The sequence below is a fragment of the Muscardinus avellanarius genome (assembly GCF_963383645.1).
Source record: "Muscardinus avellanarius genome assembly, chromosome: 3".
In the NCBI taxonomy this organism is placed as follows: Eukaryota; Metazoa; Chordata; class Mammalia; order Rodentia; family Gliridae; genus Muscardinus; species Muscardinus avellanarius.
In genome coordinates this window covers 8,010,539-8,030,753 of record NC_137788.1, presented here as the reverse complement: position 1 = coordinate 8,030,753, position 20,215 = coordinate 8,010,539, and the positions used below count along the sequence as shown (strand labels likewise).

At 45.4% G+C, this 20,215-nt stretch overlaps 1 protein-coding gene across 1 annotated transcript in view; it reads right to left on the bottom strand.

Annotated features, from left to right (window-relative positions):
- Nucleotides 1-20,215, bottom strand: part of PEX14 (peroxisomal biogenesis factor 14) — a gene marked incomplete at its 3' end in the record, with an annotated part of 148,201 nt that overhangs the window by 120,280 nt on the left and 7,706 nt on the right. Inside the window, exon 2 of the mRNA XM_080691281.1 lies at nt 4,833-4,880. Within this exon, the coding sequence (XP_080547407.1) occupies nt 4,833-4,880 (48 nt within the window). The remainder of the gene's footprint in view (nt 1-4,832; nt 4,881-20,215) is intronic.

The following is a 20,215-nucleotide window of genomic DNA, read 5'->3' as shown; positions in this document are numbered from 1 at the left end:
TAGATAGGTCTGCCAAGCCAAGAAAGTGGTACGCACCTACAACCTCAGTACTTGGGAAGCTGAGACAGGAGGACCGAAGGTTCAAGGACCAACATGTGATAACTTACCAAAACCATTTCTAAATAAAACATAAAAAGGCCTGGGGGTAGAGCTCACTGGGTTCAATCTCCAGAACCACCCCCCCAAAAAAATGGATTTGTCATATTTATTTATTTTTCCTGGGAAAATAACAATTTCCTGAGATCTGAAATGGCTGGTTTCCTTGCTCGTGGACTTGTAAACACTTTCATGAGCACAGCCACAATGCCCATTTTACTTTCCCACAAAATGCTATGGATCTGCAGAATGATTTCTGCGGCGTGCTCTATGTACACGCACATACAGGCACCTTCCCACGAGTACACACGAAACTACGGACCGAGCGCGTGATGCGATTCTTCAGAAGGTTCTGGTGCCGAGAAGCGGGCCACCCGCGCCCAGCGTGCCTGCCGACCAGCACACCGCGGCACTCTAACCTCAGAAGCTGCAAAAGACACAAACACTGGGGAGACGATGCCAGGAGTGGGCCGGAGACCTTCAGGAGGCGGGCAGCGCGCCATGGCTTTCTCAAAGAGGAACTCCGCACCAACTCCTTGAATTCATCCAAGTACTAATGGCATTTTGATTACCAGCCTCTCATTGGTTGGCTTAAGAACCAGAGAAAAAATCTCAGGCATCCCAGGTGTAGGGCGGTGAGTTTTTCAAAAAGGACTGAGCTCAAACACAGATGTGGGAGCCCAGGACAAGGCTCCATCCCAGCCTAGGGAAAAGTCTGAGGCTACAGGAGACCCTTCCACACCTCAAACTACTGAAACAGTAATCTTGGAAAACTGAATGTGTCACCGCAGAACATCTTTACTTGTAAGAGGTCAGCATAAAAATATTAATCCTATAAAAGCTGACAAAGTAGAAATTATACCATCATTTAAAAAAAAATACATAGTTTTGGGTGTGTATGTGTATGTGTGAAACTGGAGACTGAACCCAAGAGTTCTAACCTCTGAACTATACCCCCGGCCCTATTTTATTTTTTATATTGAAATAGGATCTCATAGCCGGGTATAGTGGAACACATTTATAATCCCAGTACTTGGGAGGCTGAAATAGGAGGATTTCAGGTTTGCAGCCAGCCTTAGTAACTTAGTGAGGTCCTCCACAACTTAGTGAGATCCTATTTCAAATTAAAAAAATAAAAGCCGGGCGTGGTGGCGCATGCTTATAATCCCCGTGCTTGGGAGGCGGAGACAGGAGGATCGCGCAGGTTCGAAGCCAACCGCTCTGGCTTAAGAGACCCTGTTTCCAAATAAAAAGTATAAAATAGGTCTGGGAGTGTATCCCGGAGGTAGAAGGGTTTCCAGGAAACCCCAATACCACCTAAAATAAATGAATAAATAAATAAATAAATAAATAAACAAACAAGCAAACAAAATTTAAAAAATAAAATAGGAGCCGGGCATGGTGGTGCATGCTTGTAATCCCAGCAGTTGGGAGGCTGAGACAGGAGGACTGCAGTTCACAGACAGCTTCAGCTACTAGTGAGGCCCTCTGCAACTCAATGAGACCCTGCTTCAAAATAAAGAATAAAAATACAGGGCTGAGTTCCATCCCCAGTACCGCAAAAAAAATTATTATTATTAATTAATTTAATTAAATAGGGCTAGAAGTGTAGCTCAGAGGTACAATGTTCCTGAGCTCGATCTCTGGTAACAAAAACAAACAAAATAAATGGAGTCTCGTGGCCGGGTATAGCAGCACACACCTGTAATCTCACTATTTGGAAGACTCAAACAGTAGGATTACAGGTTCAAGGACAGCCTCAGCAATGTAGTGAGACTCTTAGAAACAAAAAAAGGGGGGCTGCTGTGTAGCAGGGGGTAGAATGACCCTGGGTTCAATCCCCAGCATTAAAAAAAAAAAAATGGGTCTCTCTAAGTTACCTGACTGGCCTCGAACCTCGATCCTCCTGTCTTAACCACCAAAGTACTGGAATTAAGGCAGGCACCACAACACTCAGCTTCGTCTGAGGTTATTCTGGAGGAGAGATGGATGCAGGGGCAAGGACAAAAAGAAAAAAATAGAAAGAACCTATAAGTTAGAAGAAGAAAGAACAGTAAAAGACATCCATTAGAGCAAAAAAAGGGCTGGGAGTGTGGCCTGGAAGGAGAATGTCCCTGACTTCCTTTCTCAGCACCACAAAAATAGAGCAGAAAGGTGAAATCACCATCTAGTTCTGAAACAAAAAAAAAAGGTAAAATCATTTGCCTTTAGCATCTCATGCAGAGCCCTTTTAGTGTAGAAATCAGGCAGCTTCCATTATGGAATTGTGTGGAAAATAAGCAATCAGCTTGAAATAAAGCAACTTGGCAGGGCATTCTCCTGACGCTGGAATATCTATCCCTTAAGATCTCACTTCGAGTGTCACAATAACCATCCCCAAGTCCCCACCCACCAGCCTTTCCTTCTTTGAATAAGTAGGGCCCTCTCAGATTCTACGATTCCCAGCCAGGCAATTCTACACCAAATTATACACAATTTGGTGCTGCTTGATAAAATTACAGTCTTACGCTGCTTGCTAATTGTTTCGTGTGCACAAATGCCTTTTCTTCCCCCAAATAAAATTTGTGAATGCCTTGAGAAGAAGGCTTAGCTGATTCTTCGATCGCTTCTTTTCCAATCCTCAGGCCCAAGCCGAGCCCGAGGAGACAGCTCACACATGCGGCCCGAGAAACCTCGCTCCCTGCAGAAGGGACTCAGCGCCGCGAGCTCTCAAACCCCAGCTCCGTGCCCCGAGCCGCCGTGCAAGAGGGCTGCCAACCCTCACCTGTCCCACACGCCGAGGTTACCTAGCTGGCGGCCAGTCCCCAGCAGACACAGGCTCGCCCCGCTCCTCCGTGCCCCCGACTAACCCTAACCCTCAGCGGGCTCATCGGCTTGCACCCTCCCGCTGTCATTCCCAAGAGGAAGGAGTCGTTCACACAAGACCATACAACTCGGCTGGTGCCCTCATTTAATCAGGCTGCTGCAAATGGTTGGCCACAGGCAATAAGGGCATGACTGAGAGACTGTGGGAGTTTAATATAAAAAAATTAATAAAAAAGAGGGGGAAGGAGAAAGGGTCTACCTTTTAATAGGGCCCTAATTACCCAACTCACAGGATCAGCCCAAATGAGATGGGAGTTTATTTCGGGTTTTTTTTTAATTATTGTTTTTTTATATATATATAAATTGCTGCTATGTGTTTTCTTTCCTCTGAGCAATTATGTAGCAAGTACGTAAAGAGGAGAAAAAATATTAATTAAATATAAGGTAATTGTAGAGTTGGCCTGGAGAGAATGAGTCTGAACTCTGGACGATCGCAGGCTACCAGGGTTTGAAGACTGCTCAGGGCCTCCCAGAAAAGAAAGAAAGAAAAAATACAACCAACCAACAAGCAGATACACAGGACGGCAGGCAAAGAGCTGTGCACAGAAACCTGAGTGCAACGGAGGGCCTGCCAGGCACCCAGAGCCAGCGAGGCCGCCAACCACCCGGGCTCCCAAGCAGCTTACTGATGACGGCCCAGAAGACCGCCTGGTGCTCTTTGGGTGATCCGTAGTTAAATCAGAAGATGGAAATTCAAACAGAGACTGAGGAGGCAAAGGACGACTGAGTTCAAGTCCCACTTTGGTCTACACCACAGCTTCAGCTTAAGCTAAGGCTCTGAGGCCGCCCCAGGGCAGCTGGAGCTCCCCACAGGAGACTTGGCAAGGCAGAGCCTCCTCTAGCTTGTCCTCTAAGGAGTACCCAGACAATGCCAAAAGGGCAGAATGAGGCCCCTGTGGCGTGCTGGGCGGTGAGCTGTGACCGGTGACGCAGGTGTCAAGAGTGACGACACTCCTCCCCAAACAGCCCCAGCAGCACTTGTGCGTCTCAGCCTGACTCCAGCCCAGCCAGGTCCATCTCACCCTCTGCCTAGGAAAGCCTTAGAACACCCTGGAATTCAGACCCGCTCACACCCGCTACGGCCTGTGTCACCTCCTCTGATGACAGTCAGGAGAGCAAGAAGGCAGGCGAAGCTACACACACCCGCTGAAACAGAGCCTGGGCAGCGCGCCTGAACTCAGCATCTCTACTCCAAGACAGAACAGAGAGAGAAACTGGAGAGAGAAAGCAAGCACCAGCTCGGCCCTCAAGCCGATGCGGAGGTGCAGAACCAGCGTTCCTAGCCAGCCCAGGACACGCACAGGCCCTGAGACGCCAAACAGAACGAATCCGGGCGGCGGCCAGGCGGGCGCTCTGGCCGGGCCACCAGAGCAAAAGCACCTTGTGAAGAGCACGCCCTTCAGGACCTAGCACAGCTCTGCCCTGGCGGCAGTCCGGGAAGACAGACACTGCTGGTGACGCTGGTCACCGGCCTCACTGCTGACCAGGAAAAACCAGAACGCCCTCCCTCACCTGCCCGTCAGGGGCCTGGGGTGCCCTTCCCCTGAGGAGCAGAGGGGCTGGCTGCCTGGGCACCTCACCCCAGCTCTGCTCCTGAGGCTCAGGCACCTCACTGCCAGGAACAAGCCCAGTGGTGGCCATCTAGGGCAGCTGTTTTCATTCCAGAAAAGACCAGGTTTCTCTAAAAAGAGTTCTCACTAATCGCTGCATGCTTGAAGAGAAGCCAGAGGTCAGCTGTCACTCACAGGAAGTCGCCCAGTGACACCCACTCAAGGCACAGATACTGACGCAGAGCCATAGGGTAAGGTTTCTTTAAACTCACATGGGATTTTAATTATTCGAAAATGACGCTGTGTATCCTGGGTACTTACCAGAGGTTCTCGAGGCACCACATTTTCACTTCCTGGAGGAGAGCTCGGCTGCAAAGACAGACAGAAACAAAAATAAGATCACAGTGCCCCCCAGTGGACACACAAAAAACAAAGCAACAAACATAAATGCCTTTCTTATTTCTCATTGGTTTTTCAAAACTTTTGAGCGAGCTGGGCACGGTGGCACAGGCTTATAATCCCAGGACTTGGGAGGCTAAGACAGAAGGATCACAGGTTCAAAGCCAGCCTCAGCAACTTAGCAAGGCCCTCAGCAAGCTAGTGAGACCCTGTTTCCAAATAAGAAAATAGGACTGAGGGTGTAGCTTGGAGATAGAATGCTTCTGGCTGGCCTGGTGTGGTGGTGCATACCTGTAATCCCTGTACTTGGGAGGCTGAGACAGGAGGATTGCAGGTTCAAGGACAGCCTCAGCAAGTAGCAAGATTCTAATAACCTGGCAAGACCCTGTTTCCAAATAAGAAATAAAATTAGGCTGGTGTGTAGCTCAAAGGTAGAATGCCCCTGGCTTCCATCACCAGTACCCCCTCCCCTACACAAACAAGTAAAACAAAACAAAACTTTATTGTGTTCTATGGTAGGTTGTCTGTAAGAAATAACTCAAAAAGTGTGACTTAGCCAGGACACATACAGAGATTTCGGGGGAATTCACTGCCATAGCCTTCAAGAACAAGGCTTGGTTTTGCTCTGGAGGACATAGACAGGTTTCTGAGAAGGACGGCTCCATGGAGATGGCAAAGTTCAGAAGAAAAGGTCAAGGAAAGGCCATATTGTGTGTGTGTGTGTGTGTGTGTGTGTGTGTGTGTGTTGCTCAGGGCATTCTACCTCTGAGCTAAACCCCCCCAGCCCTATTTTATTATTTTGAAACACGGTCTCACTAAGTTGCAGAGGGCCTAAGTTCCTGAGGCTGACCTTGAACCTGTGATCCTCCCGTCTCATTCGCAGGCATACCTCTTTTTACCTTGTCCCCAGCTCCAGCGGATTAGCAAGAGCAGCGGAGCCAAAGTGATGAACCCAGCGCAGCCACAAGAGGGCACCAGCTGCCCACACAGGATTTTCTCTGGAGCCAAGAAGTGAATAACCTATACTGGTTTTTATAGACCGCCTGTCTTGGAGAGAGCCCCCAGCTTGAATCCTTTATGAAAACACACTAGAGACCGGCCAGCAGATAAACAGACAGCCTCCAGGCGGAGCACCGCAGCCCACCAGCGTGGCTCCAACCTGCTTCAGTCTGGAGCCCACCAACCACCTCAGCCTGGAGCACCTTCAGCCCTTGGTGAAGCCCGCCCAAACTGAGAGGACAGGGAGACCAGAGACAAGCTCTGCCAGTTACAAGACTCCAGCAAGAACAAAGCAAGACGCGCCGATGAGTTACAATTGGTTTACTGCTACTGATGTCCCAGCAACTGCCAGTTGTCTGCAGACACTGTCCAGACAAGGGCACTGCTATGTATTCCAGGAGCCAACCTCTACCTCTGCGTTCCCCATCCTCCCAGCTCCGGCGGCCCGTGCCAGGCCTCTGAGAGGAAGGGCAGGTGGGAGAGGAAGTCCTGTCAACAGAGGGTTCCCAAAGATGTGCTTGTGCCCGCTGCCACCACGCAGCCGGACACAGCGCAGGGGCGGGAACTCTGCTGGATGGGGGATCCGATCCCTCTACCCAGAGTCCAAGCCCAAGTGCCCCGGCATGCCAAGATAGGGCAGTGGCATACAGCGAAGCAGGGGTGGGCCAGGCCCAGCATCTGGGCAGGGTTTTCCTTCCTCCCGCCTCGCCATGCTGGGCTCACGCGCTCAGACCCGTGGGCCGGATCCCTCTGGCTCTCCATCCTGCCGCCTTGCGGCCTCCCCGGGGACTCACGGGCCCCACAGCAGACTGAATCCCCTCCCTCGGCCACAGCTGCCCTCTCCCAGAGTTACTGGTCTGAGCAAATGGCTCAGCTTCACCACACTACACAAACTAGAAAGCCCTCCTCCTCCCTCGTCCCCACAGCGAGCCGGGCACATCCCGCCGCAGCGCTTTCCAGGCACCCAGGGAATGACCCCACTGCGCTCCCTCTCTGCTGCCAACGCTTGGTTCAAACCTCCAAAATCACGTCTGGTCCACTCTACACCATTCTCGTCAGCTCCCCCACTCCCAAGTGGCCCTTTCCAGTAGGCTTCCCACAGAGAAACACACAGCCAACCCGTGATAACTGGACCATCCCAGCCTGGTCCACTCACCCACCCCAGTCAACAACGCCGCTAAAGGCTTCTCACTGCTCTAGGGAGACCGGGAGAAAAAGCCCTCAACGTGGCTTTTGAGGCCTGGCGTCTACTCACTACATCTCAAGTTCCGCCAGCACCAGGCTCCCGGGTCTGCTCACAACAGAACGCTGGCCTTTGCTGCCTGTCAAGGGGCCTTTGCACATGCGGCGTCTTCCTGTCCTTCCTGGCCATTTCAACACCCTCTGGGTGCATGCCTTCTCAGACAGCCAAGCGTAGGTCAAAGCTCTACCGCACTCAAGAGATGCGCAGGGGAGCCGGGTGCGCCTCGGCCGAGTCCAGTGCCCAGCACCAAGGGAAAGGGAAAATCAGCAGAAGCGCAACTTTACATGTGCGTAGCCTCTGGCCCACGCCTGTGGGTGTGGTGCTGCGGACTGAACCCAAGGGCGCTCTACCTGAGCTACTATTTGATTTGGCAACAGGACCTCACGAGTTACTGGGCGCCTCCCTGAACTGTCCGGGCTGGTCCTGAATCTGCGATCCTCTCATCTCAGCCTCCCAAGTGCGGGGATTACAAGTGTGCGCCACTATCCCGGGCTCCCTCATCAAATCATAATCTCCCACACCAGGCAGAAACTACTTGCTATCACTGTATCCTGGGGCCTGGGACAGTGCCAGGCACAGACAAGGTCTTCAAGAGATATTTGTTGAGTGAATGAAAGAGCAACAAAGAATAGAACACAGCCGGGCGTGGAGGCGCACGCTCGTCATCCCAGCATTAGGGAGGCTGAGACCAGAGGATCAGGGTTCACGGACAGCCTCAGCTACTCAGTGAGGCCCTCTGCAACTCAGTGAGACCCGGTTTCAAAATAAAGGATAAAAAAATAGGGCAGGGGGTGTAGCTGGGAGGATGAATGCCCCTGGGTTCCACCCCCAGACCCGCAAAAAAAAAAAAAAAAAAAAAAATAGAACACTGGTGACGGGCGTGGTGGCGCACGTTTGTAATCCCCGCGCTTGGGAGGCAGAGACAGGAGGATCGCGCAGGTTCAAAGCCAGCCGCGCTGGCTTAAGAGACCCTGTTTCCAAATAGAAATATATAAAAAATAGGTATCTGGGAGTGTAGCCCAGAGGTAGAAGGGTTTCCAGTAACCCCAGTGCTTAAAAAAAAAAAAAAAGAATAGAACACTGGTTCTACTCACTAACACTAACAGATTCCGTATTAAAGTTCATTACCTTCCTGAGGGCATCCTTCAATCCACTTGGCAGACACTCTAAATGTGAACATCTACTTAGCTCATTCTTCATTTGATTCTCATAGAAAATGGTGAAATAAATGCTTATAGGGAAACAAGGCAAAGGAGATCAAATCTGCCTTGCTGACTCAGCTAATAACTGGTACTAGAAATTTGAGCAGTCTCATCAAATTCTGTTTAGCAGGGCACGGTGGCACACACCTGTAATCCCAGCCTCTAAGGAGCTAAGGCAAAGAAAGGATCACAAGTCCAAGGCCTCTCTCAAAATAAAAAGAGGAGCCGGGCATGGTGGTCATTCCAGTTATAATTCCAGTACTTGGGACGCTGAGACAGGAGGATCGCAGGTTCAAGGACAGCCTCAGCAACTTAGTGAGGCTCTCAGCAACTTAGCAAGACCCTGTTTCCAAATAAAAATAATAATAGGGTAATCCCAGTCCTTGGGAGGCTAAGACAGGAGGTCACAGGTTTGTGGCCAGTCTCACCCACTTAGGCCCTGCACAACTCAGTGAGACCTTGTTTCAAAATAAAGAATAAAAAATAAGGCTGGGAGTGTAGCTCAGAGGTAGAATGCCCCTAGGTTCAATCCCCAGTACCATACACACACAAAAAAAAAAAAAATTAGGTCTGGGGATGTACAAAGCCCACAGGTTCCATCCCCACTGCCAAAACAAGAAAAGAAAAGAAAAGAAGAGAAAAGAAAAGAAAAGAAAAGAAAGATAAAAAGGGCTGAGGATGTAGCTCAGTGGTAGAGTGCCCTGGATACTAAACAACAACTTTATTGCTACCCCATAAATGATACAGATTACGTGACTAAATAATACAAACACTAACAGCTTTTGAACTTAGAAAGTCTCTTTCTGAATTAACAGAAAGCTTCCTTCCTAAGATACAACTAATCACTGTGAACCACAGTGAGCAAGGGCCCTCTCTTCAAACCAGTTCCACCCAGTGGCAGGGTGCTTGCCCAGCAATCACGGGCACTGGGTCAGTCCCCATCCCCTCCCACACACGTACCAACAGCTCATTTCTTCAGGAGTTAATATTTGCCAGAGGGGCAAACTTCAAAGTATATGCTGTGCCAGCTAAATCCCTTTCATCATTTACCCTTTAACATCTTTTTAAATGGTGAGCCATGTAAATGTATTATTTAAAAAAAAATCTAGCCAGGCACGGTCACACACACCTATAATCCCAGTATTTGGGAGGTTGAGACAGGAGGCTTGCAGGTTTAAGGACAGCCTCAGCAATTTAGCAAGCCCCTCAGTAACTTAGTGAAACCCTGTCTCAAAATAAAATAATAAGGCCAGCCATGTGGCACACACTTGTAATCCCAGTACATGGGAGGCTGAAACAGGAGAACTGCAGGTGGCCAACCCCAGCTACTTAGTGAGGCCCTCCACAATTTAGTGAGACTCTGTTTCAAAATAAAGAATAAAAAATAAAGCCAGGCATGGTGGCGCACGCTTGTAATCCCCGCACTTGGGAGGCAGAGGCAAGAGGATCATGCAGGTTTGAAGCCAGCTGCGCTGGCTTAAGAGACCCTGTTTCCAAATTTAAAAAATATAAAATAGGTCTGGTAGTGTAGCCCGGAGGTAGAAGGGTTCCCAAGAACCCCAGTACCACAAAAAAAATTAAATAAATAAATAAATAAATCACACACAAACTGGGCGTGGTGGCGCATGCTTGTAATCCCAGCACTTGGGAGGCTGAGACAGGAGGATCGGACAGGTTTGAAGCCAGCCTCAGCTACTGAGTGAGGCTCTCGGCAACTTAGTGAGACCCTGTATAGCCTGGAGGTAGAAAAGCCCCTGGGTTCCACCCCAAGTACCACCAAAAATAAAACACACACACACATAATATATATATAAAGCTTCCCTCTTATTCAAACCCAGGGGAACCACCGTGTGTGGGGGGGGGGGGGTTACTGGGGATGGAACCCAGGGGCTTTCTACCTCTAGGCTATACTCCCAGACCTGTGTTATCTTTTATTTGGAAACAGGGTCTCACTCAGTAGCTGAGGCTGGCTTCGAACCCGTGCGCTCCTCCCGTCTCCGCCTCCCGAGCGCCCATGCCGGCTTAGGGAGCCGCCTTTGACACTAGTTCCGTATCAGTCCTTCCAGGGATCTGCAAAGCAGGAAGAAGCACCTTTGTGGGTGCCTATAATCCCAATACCTGGGGAGCTGACACAGGAGAATCAGATTTGAAGCCAGCCTCAGCAATTTTAGCAAGTCCCTGTTCCAAAATAAATAAAAAGGGCTGGGGGTCCAGCTCAGGAGTAAAATGCCCTGGTTACATCCCCGGTAACACAAAAAGCAGCAGCAGCAGCACCTATGCGTGAGGGTGTCCCCACCAAGGAACCTTCAACGCTGACACTCCAAATCCTAGGCGTGGCTCCCAAAGTCTTCTGGGTCTAGACACACCAAAGCCAGACCACCAAGCTCAAAGTAAGGGCTGCTCAGGAGGAGACTGCATTTCCTCAAAGTGCACTCCAACCTGCGCGCTGCCACAGACCAATCAGAAGGCATCAGCGAACTCACAGGGCTTTGCACCAAGCTCAGAATTGCCCAATACCAATTACATTCTAGATGATTCTCCAGCTCATGATGAAACTTCTGCAGTCTAAAAGAGGGCAACCAGCCAGACGTATCACACGCTTGTCATCCCAGCATTCGGGAGGCTGAGACAGGAGGATCATGGTTCGGGGACGGCCTCAGCTACTTAGTGAGGCCCTCTGCAACTCAGTGAGACCCTGTTTCAAAATAAAGAATGAAAAATAGGGTGGGGGTATATCTCGGAGGTCGAATGCCCCTGGGTTCCATCCACAGACCCACACAAAAGAAATAAATAAATAAAAATAAAATAAGCCAGGCGTGGTGGCGCACACCTGTAATCCCCACGCTTCGGAGGCTGAGACGGGAGGATCGTGCAGGTTCAAAGCCAGCCTCAGCTACTTAGTGAGGCTCTCAGCAACTTAGTGAGACCCTGTTTCCAAATAAAATATAAAATAGGTCTGGGAGTATAGCCCGGAGGCAGAAAAGCCCCTGGGTTCCACCCCCAGTACCACCAATAAATAAATAAATAAGATAAAATAAAATAAAAGTCTAAAAAATAGGAATGGGGTGTAGCTTGGAGGTAGAATGCCCCTGGGTTCCATCCCTCAGTACCACCAAAAAAAAAAAAAGAGAGAATTTTTTTTGGGGGGGTAGTACTGGGGGATGGAACCCAGGGGCTTTCTACCTCCGGGCTACACCAGCCCTATTTTATAATTTATTTGGAAACAGAGTCTCACTAAGTTGCTGAGAGCCTCATTAAGTAGCTGAGGCTGGCTTCGAACCTGTGTGATCCTCCTGTCTCAGCCTCCCAAGAGCAGGATTACAAGTGTGCACCACCACACCTGGCTAAAAGAATTGTTTTAAAATAAGGTAAAGTAGGAGTATATTTGTAATCCTAGTACTTGGGAAGATGAGATAGGAGGATTGCAGGTTCAAAGCCAGCTTTAGCAATTTAATAAGGCCCTCCACAACTTTTAGTGAGACCCTGTTTCAAAATGAAAAATAAAAGTAAAAACTAGATCGGGGGAGGAGGGTGTAGCCCAGGGGTACAATGCTCCTGTGTCCAATCATTCCCAGAGCTATAGATAAGGAAAAAAAAAAAACTGTTTTGAGCTGGGCATGGTGGCACATGCCTCTAATCCCAGTACCTGGGAGGCTGAGAGGGAGGATCCCAAGTTTGAGGTCTGCCTCAGCCACTTAGTAAACTATTTCAAAATAAAAAATAAAAAGGGGTGGGGGTGTAGATTGAAGGTAGAATTTCCCTGAGTTCAATTTCTAGTACCCAAAAAAAAAAATAACTGTTTGATCTTGCCAGATACAGTGGTACATGCCTGAATTCCCAGTAGGTGGGAGCCTAAGACAAGAGAAAGAGGTTCAAAGCCAGCCTCTGCAATTTAACAAGACCCTGTCTCAAAATAAAAGCAAAAAAAGAAAGGACTAAGGGCATAACGCAATGGTAGTGCGCCTCTGGGTTCAATCCCCAGTACCACAATTAAAAAGAAAGAATTGAGCCAGGCATGGTGGTGCACACTTGTAATCCCAGCACTTGGGAGGCTGAGACAGGAGGATCACAGGTTCACAACTAGCCTCAGTTACCAAATGAGACCCTCTGCAACTTAGACCCTGTTTCAAAATAAAGAATAAAAAGATAGGGCTGAAAACTGGGCATGGTGGCGCACGCTTGTAATCCCCGCTCTTGGGAGGCTGAGACAGGAGGATCACAGGTTCACAACTAGCCTCAGTTACCAAATGAGACCCTCTGCAACTTAGACCCTGTTTCAAAATAAAGAATAAAAAGATAGGGCTGAAAACTGGGCATGGTGGCGCACGCTTGTAATCCACGCTCTTGGGAGGCTGAGACAAGAGGATCGCACAGGTTCAAAGCCAGCCTCAGCTACTTAGTGAGGCTCTCAGCAACTTAGTGAGACCCTGTTTCCAAATAAAGTATAAAATAGGCCTGGGAGTGTAGCCCGGAGGTAGAAAAGCCCCTGGGTTCCACCCTCAGTACCACATACAAAAAAAAGAACTGATGATGTAGATAGGAGGTAGAATGCCTCTGGGTTCAATCCCTAGTTCTATTAAAAAAAAAAAAAATTGTGGGTTTTTTTGTTTGTGTTTTTGGTGGTACTGGGGTTCCTGGAAGCCCTTCTACCTCCGGGCTACACTCCCAGACCTATTTTTTATATTTTTATTTGGAAACAGGGTCTTTTAAGCCAACAAAGCTGGCTTCGAACCTGCAGGATCCTCCAGTCTCCGCCTCCCAAACACAGGGATTACAAGCGTGCGCCACCACGCCAAGCTCAAAAAAAAAATTGTTTTGATCTTGATTAGGGTGACAGTTACACACATGTACCTTAATTTGTCAAAAGTCATTAAACTGACCACCAAAAAAAAGGAATAAAATAGGGCTAGGGACTAGAGCTTAGAGACAGAATGTCCCTGGGTTCAATGCCCAGCACCATACACACACACAAATAATAATAAATAAATCTCAAAGTGGGGCATGGTGGCACACACTTATAATACCAACATTTGGGAGGCTGAGACAAGAGGACCGCAGGCCGTGACAGCCTCAGCTACTTAGTAAGACCCTGTTTCCAAATAAATTATAAAATAGGTCTGGGAGTATAACCCAGTGAGACCTTGTTTCAAAATAAAGAATAAAGGGTATGGTGGCGCACGCTTGTAATCCCTGCGCTTGTGATCACACAGGTTCGAAGCCAGCCTCAGCTACTTAGTGAGGCTCTCAGCAACTTGGTGAGACCTTGTTTCCAAATAAAAGTATAAAATAGGTCTGGGAGTATAACCTGGAGGTAGAGAACCCTCTAGTTTTCACCCCCAGTACCACCAAAAATAATAATAATAAGAAGAAGAAGGAGGAGGAGGAGGAGGAGGAGGAGGAGGAGGAGGAGGAGGAGGAGAAGAAAAAATAGGTTTGGGGTATAGATCGAAGATAGAATGCCCCTGTGTTCCATCCTCACAACACTATATATATATGAAAATTACTAATTTAGAAAATTACCTTTATAGTGGAGAAATTTGAGTCACTTTTTTTTTTTGGTACTAGGAACTGAATGTAGGGGTGCTCTACCTCTGAGCTACATGCCCAGTCCTTTTGTTATTATTTTTGTGGTACTGGGGATTGAACCCAGGGGTTTTCTACCTCTAAGATACACCCCAGTCCTATTTCTTTATCCTTTATTTTGAAACAGGGTCTTATGAAGTTGCAGAGGGTCTCACTAAATAGCCGAAGCTGGCCACGAACCATGGATCCTCCTGTCCCAGCCTCCCAAGTACTAGGATTACAAGTGTGTGCCACTATACCTGCCTTCCTGCCTCTCTTCCTTTCTTTTTTATTTTTTAAATTTTTTTGGTACTGGGGATTGAATTCAGGGGCATTCTATCTCTGAGCTACACCTTCAGCCTTTTTATTTTATTTTTTTTATTCTTTTAACAATGTTTTATTGAACATAAATTGTATACATTTAAACTATATTTGGTGCCCTCTCCGTTTTCCCTTCCCCCCTCCCACCAATGGCTGTCCAGGTTAACCATGTCTTATTCATAATTTTACACATGTTCAGATGCAGACCCTCATTAATCAAGATCAGCCTTCCTCCTCTCCTATCTTTCCATTCAAACTTTGCTGGTATTTCCCCTCCATTACCTGGAGTCCCACTGGTATCCTTTGTGTTCCCTCATTTGGGCATATTAGAGGAAACATATGTACCTTCTCCTTCTGCGCTTGGCTGATCTCACTTAACATGATGTTCTCCAGGGCTTTCCATCTTCTTGCAAATGATATAATTTTGTTCTTCTTTATGGCTGAATAGAATTCCATTGTGTGTATTTCCCACAGTTTTGCTATCCATTCATCTGTTGATGGTGATCTGGGTTGGTTCCATATTTTGGCTATTACAAATTGTGCTGCTATGAACATAGGTATGCATATGTTGCTGTATTTCTCTGAATTCAACCCCTTTGGAAAGATACCCAGGAGTGGTATATCTGGATCATATGGTGGGTCTATTCCCACCTTTCTTAGGAATCTCCACACAGATCTCCATGGTGGTTGAACTAGTTTGCACTCCCACCAACAGTGTAAAAGAGTTCCTCTTTCCCCACATCGTCGCCAGCATTTGTTGTTGTTTGATTTCTTTATGCTTGCCACTCTGACTGGGGTTAGATGGAATCTCAGTATAGTTTTGATTTGCATCTCCCTGATGGCCAGTGATGAAGAACATCTTTTCATGTATCTATTGGCCCTTTGTATCTCTTCTTTTGTGAAGTGTCTATTTAGTTCATTTGCCCATTTCTTGATTGGGTTGTTTGTTTTGCTAGTGTAGAGTCTTTTGAGCTCTTTGTATACTCTGGATATTAGCCCCTTATCAGAATGGTGGCTAGTAAAGATCCTTCCCATTCTGTAGGCTTCCTCTTTAGGTTATTGATAGTTTCCTTTGATGAGAAGAAACTTTTTAGTTTGATGTTATCCCACTTGTTTATTCTTGCTTTAATTTCCTGAGCTTTGGGGATTTTGTTGAGAAAGTTGCTGCCTGTGCCAATATGTTGTAGTGTTGAACCTATGCTCTCCTCTACTAACTTCACAGTCTCAGGTCTAATTTCTAAGTCTTTGATCCATCTTGAGTTGATTCCTGTGTTTGGTGAGATATAGGGGTTTAGATTCATCTTTTTACAATGGTTAGCCAGTTCTCCCAGCACCACTTGTTGAAAAGGCTGTCTTTTCTCCAGCGTACGTGTTTGGCCCCTTTGTCAAAGATTAATTGACTAAAGATGTGTGGGTTTGTTTCTGTATCATCTATTCTAATCCACTGGTCAGTATATCTGTTATTGTGCCTGTACCATGCTGTTTTTACTACTACTGCTCTATAGTATAGTTTGAAGTCTGGGATTGTGATGCCTCCTGCATGTTTCTTATTGTTGAGAATTGCTTTGGCTATTCTAGGTCTTTTCTTTCTCCATATGAAGTTCATGATTGATTTTTCTAGGTCTCTGAAGAATGTCACTGGTATTTTAATGGGAATTGCATTAAACCTATAGATCAGTTTTGGCAGAATGGCCATTTTGATGATATTTATTCTGCCTATCCATGAGCACGGTAGATCTTTCCATCTTCCAAGGTCTTTTCAATTTCTTTCTTTAATGTTTTATAGTTTTTGTTGTAGAGGTCTTTTACATCTTGGGTTTGGTTTATTCCTAGGTATTTTATTGGTTTTGAGGTTATTGTGAATGGAATTGTTTTGTTTCTTTCATTGTGGATTCGTTGTTGGCATAAAGAAAAGCCACTGATTTCTTTAGGTTGATTTTGTAACCTGCGACTTTGCTGAATTTGTCAATCAGCTCCAGAAGTCTTTTGGTTGAGTTCTTTGGGTCTTCCAGATAAAGGATCATGTCATCTGCGAATAAGGATAATTTTAATTCCTCTCTTCCTATGTGAATTCCTTTGATTTCCTTCTCTTGTCTGATTGCTGCAGCAAGAGTCTCAAGGACTATATTGAAAAGGAGTGGTGATAGTGGGCATCCTTGTCTTGTTCCTGACTTTAGCGGAAATTCTTGCAGTTTTTCCCCATTCAATATAATGTTGGCTTTGGGTTTACAGTATATTGCCTTAATGATGTTGAAGTACTTTCCTTCTATCCCAATTTTTTGCAGTGTTTAAAACATAAATGGGTGTTGGATTTTGCCGAATGCTTTTTCAGCATCTATTGCTATGATGATGTGGTTTTTGTTCTTGGTTCTATTTATGTGGTGAATAACATGTATTGATTTGCGTATGTTGAACCAGCCTTGTTTTTCTGGGATGAAACCGACTTGGTCATGATGTATTATTCTCTTGATATAGTTTTGAATGCATATAGCTAGTATTTTGTTTAGAATTTTTGCATCTATGTTCATTAAGGATATTGGTCTGTAGTTTTCCTTTCTTGAGGTATCTTTATTTGGTTTGGGGATTAATGTGATACTGGCCTCATAGAAGGATTGGGAGAGTTCCATCTCTTTCAATTTCCAGGAACAAGTTATGAAGTATTGGTATTAGTTGTTCACTGAAGGTTTTGTAGAATTCAGCTGGAAACCCATCTGGGCCTGGGCTTTTCTTTGGTGGAAGAATTTTTATTGCCGTTTCTATTTCTTTGGTTGTTATTGGTTGGTTTAGGCTTGCTATGTCCTCTTGGCTGAGTGTAGGAAGGTTAACTGTGCTTAGAAATCTGTCAATTTCATCCAGGTTTTCAAATCTATTGGAGTATAAATTTTTAAAGTAGTTTCTGATAATCTTTTGAATTTCTTCATTATCTGTGGTGATATCTCCTTTTTCATTTCTAATTTTGATAATTTGAGTTGATTCTCTTTTTCTTTTGGTTAGGTTAGCCAGGAGTTTATCAATTCTATTAATCTTTTCAAAGAACCAACTTTTTGTTTTATTGATTCTTTGAATTGTTTTTTTGTTCTCTATTTCATTTATTTCTGCTCTAATTTTAATGATTTCTTGTCTTCTGCTGGCTTTGGGAATAGACTGTTGCAGAATTTCTAGGTCTTTGGGTTGTATCATTAGGTTCTTTACTTGGTGGTTATCTGTCCTTCTTATGTGGGCACTCAATGCAATCCTCTTAATACTGCCTTCATGGTGTCCCATAGATTTTGGTACGTTGTATCTCTGTTTTCGTTTGTTTCCATAAATTTCTTTATTTCTTCCCTAATTTCTGCTCTTGCCCATTCATCATTCAATATCATTCATTCTCCATGAATTTGAATACTTTCTTTTGAGTTTCCTGTTGTTGATTTCTACTTTTATTCCGTTGTGGTCTGAAAAGATATAAGGAATTACATTTTTTGAATTTGCTGGTATTTTCTTTGTGTCCTAGGATATGGTCTATTTTGGAGAAGGTTCCATGGGCTGCTGAGAAGAATGTATATTCTGTAGTTCCTAGTTGAAATAATCTGAAAATGTCTATTAGGTCCATTTGGTTTATGGTTTCCTTTAGTTCTAAAGCGTCTTTACTCATCTTTTGCCTTGAAGATCGATCCAGTGGTGTGAGAGACGTATTAAAGTCTCCCCGAATTATTGTATTTGGGTCTACTTGGGATCTTATGTCCAGAAGGATTTGTTTTACAAATGTGGTTGCACCCACATTTGGGGCATAAATATTTACTATCATTAAAATCTTGGTGTATTGTTCCTTTTAATAAAAGGAAGTGCCCTGATTTGTCTCTTTTGATGTGTTTTAAAGTCTGTTTTGTTGGATATCAGGGTTGCTACCCCTGCTCTTTTTTGGTCACAGTTGGATTGGTTTATCTTTTTCCATCCTTTCACGTTCAGCCTGTGAATGTCTTTGGCTGTGAGGTGAGTTTCTTGCAGACAGCATATATTTGGATTATGTTTCTTAATCCACATTGCCAGTCTATGCCTTTTGATTGGTGAGTTAAGTCCTTTGACATTAAGAGATATTACTGAAATATGATTTTTGTTTTCTGCCATTTTGTGTTCTGTCTACTCTTGGGTGGTGTGATCTTTCTTCTTTACTTAAATGGCCCACTTATTAACTTCCTCTCTTCTCTGATTCTGAAGTCTGCTTCTTTTTTCTTCCTTATGGTTAATTTCTTTAAGAATTTTCTCTAGTGTTGGCTTTGAATTCATGAATTTTTTGAGATTCTGTTTATCCTGAAAGTCTTTGGTTTCACCATTGATCTTGAATAGTAGTTTTGCTGGATAGATTAGTTTGGGCTGGAAGTTATTTTCTTCCAGGGTCTGAATAACATCGTACCAGTCTCTCCTAGCATTCCTAACCTGGGTTGTATAGTCTGGGGTGATTCTTATTGTTTTGCCTCTAATGTCACCCGTCCTTTTGTTCTCACTGCTTTTAAGATTCCTTCCTTAGCATCTATATTGGTCATTTTGGTTATTATGTGGCATGGAGTGGTTTTTCTTTGGTCCTGTCTCGGTGGAGTTCTGTATGCCTCCTGGACATGAAGATTCAAGTCTCTTTCCATATTTGGAAAATTCTCTGAGATTATTTCCTTGAAGAGATTACAGATGCCCTTGGTCTGTACCTCTATCCCTTCTTCAATGCCTATTATCCATAAATTAGGACGCTTCATATTATCCCATAATTGCTGGATGTTTGGGTTTTGTTGCTGTAAAGATTTCTGTATATCGCTGACTGTGTTTTCGGTTTGGGATGTACTGTCTTCTAATATTGATATTCTGTTTTCCATTTCATCTAATCTTCCAGAATTTCTTTCTATTGCTGTCTTCATTTCACTTACTGCCTCTTTCATTTCATCCCAAACCTCTTTCTGATTCTTTTTTAGTGTTTCTAACTCACCTTTAACCTCCTCTATACTTGTTTTAAATCCTTTCATCATATTGAACATCAAGATTCTGAACTCCCCTTCTTGCATTTCTAGTACTATAAACCCCGATCCTCCTGCCTCAGCCTCCCGAATCGGGGTTTGCTACTTAGTGAGGCCCTTTGCAACTCAATGAGACTCTGCTTCAAAATAAAGAATAAAAAAATAGGGCTGGGGGTATAGCTTGGAGGTACAATGCCCCTGGGTTCCATCCCCAGTACCACAAATAATAATAAAATCATAATCATAATCATAATGAAATAAAATTATAAAGGTGGCAAGCCAACCAAAGTGGCACACACCTGTAATCTAAGCTCCCCAAGAGGCAGAGGAAGGATTGAAAGTTTGAGGATAGCCAGGGTAACTTAATAAGACCCTGTCTCGAAAATAAAATAAAAGAGCTGGGCGTGGAGGCACACACTTGTAATCCCAGCATTTGGGAGGCTGAGACTAGAGGATCAGGGTTCGCGGACAGCCTCAGCTACTTAGTGAGGCCCTCTGCAAGTTAGTGAGAACCTGTTTCAAAAATAAAGAATAAAAAATAGGGCAGGGGCTGTAGGTCGGAGGTCAAATGCCACTGGGTTCCATACCCAGACCCGCAAAAAGAAAAAAAATACAAAAAGAAGCCAGGTGTGGTGACATACACCTATAATCCCAGTACTTTGGAGGCTGAGAGAGGAGGCCTGCAGGTGCAAGGCCAGCCTCAGAAACTTAGCAAGGCCCTTGGCAACTTAGTGAGATCCTGACTCAAAATAAAAAATAAAACCGGTCTGGGAATAGAACTCAAAGATAGAATGTCCCTGGTTTTAATTCCCAGTACTAGAAAATAAATAAGACTTCCGGGAAGATGGCGACAGAGAAAAACAGGGCTTAAGAGCCCCGCTAACAACCAATCTCTACTACCACAAAATCAGGGCCTTTCATAGACAGAAAACACCATCACCAGAGAAAAAAAAATGTAACTACAAGGGACAGAGAAAAAGAGGGCTGGCAAAATGG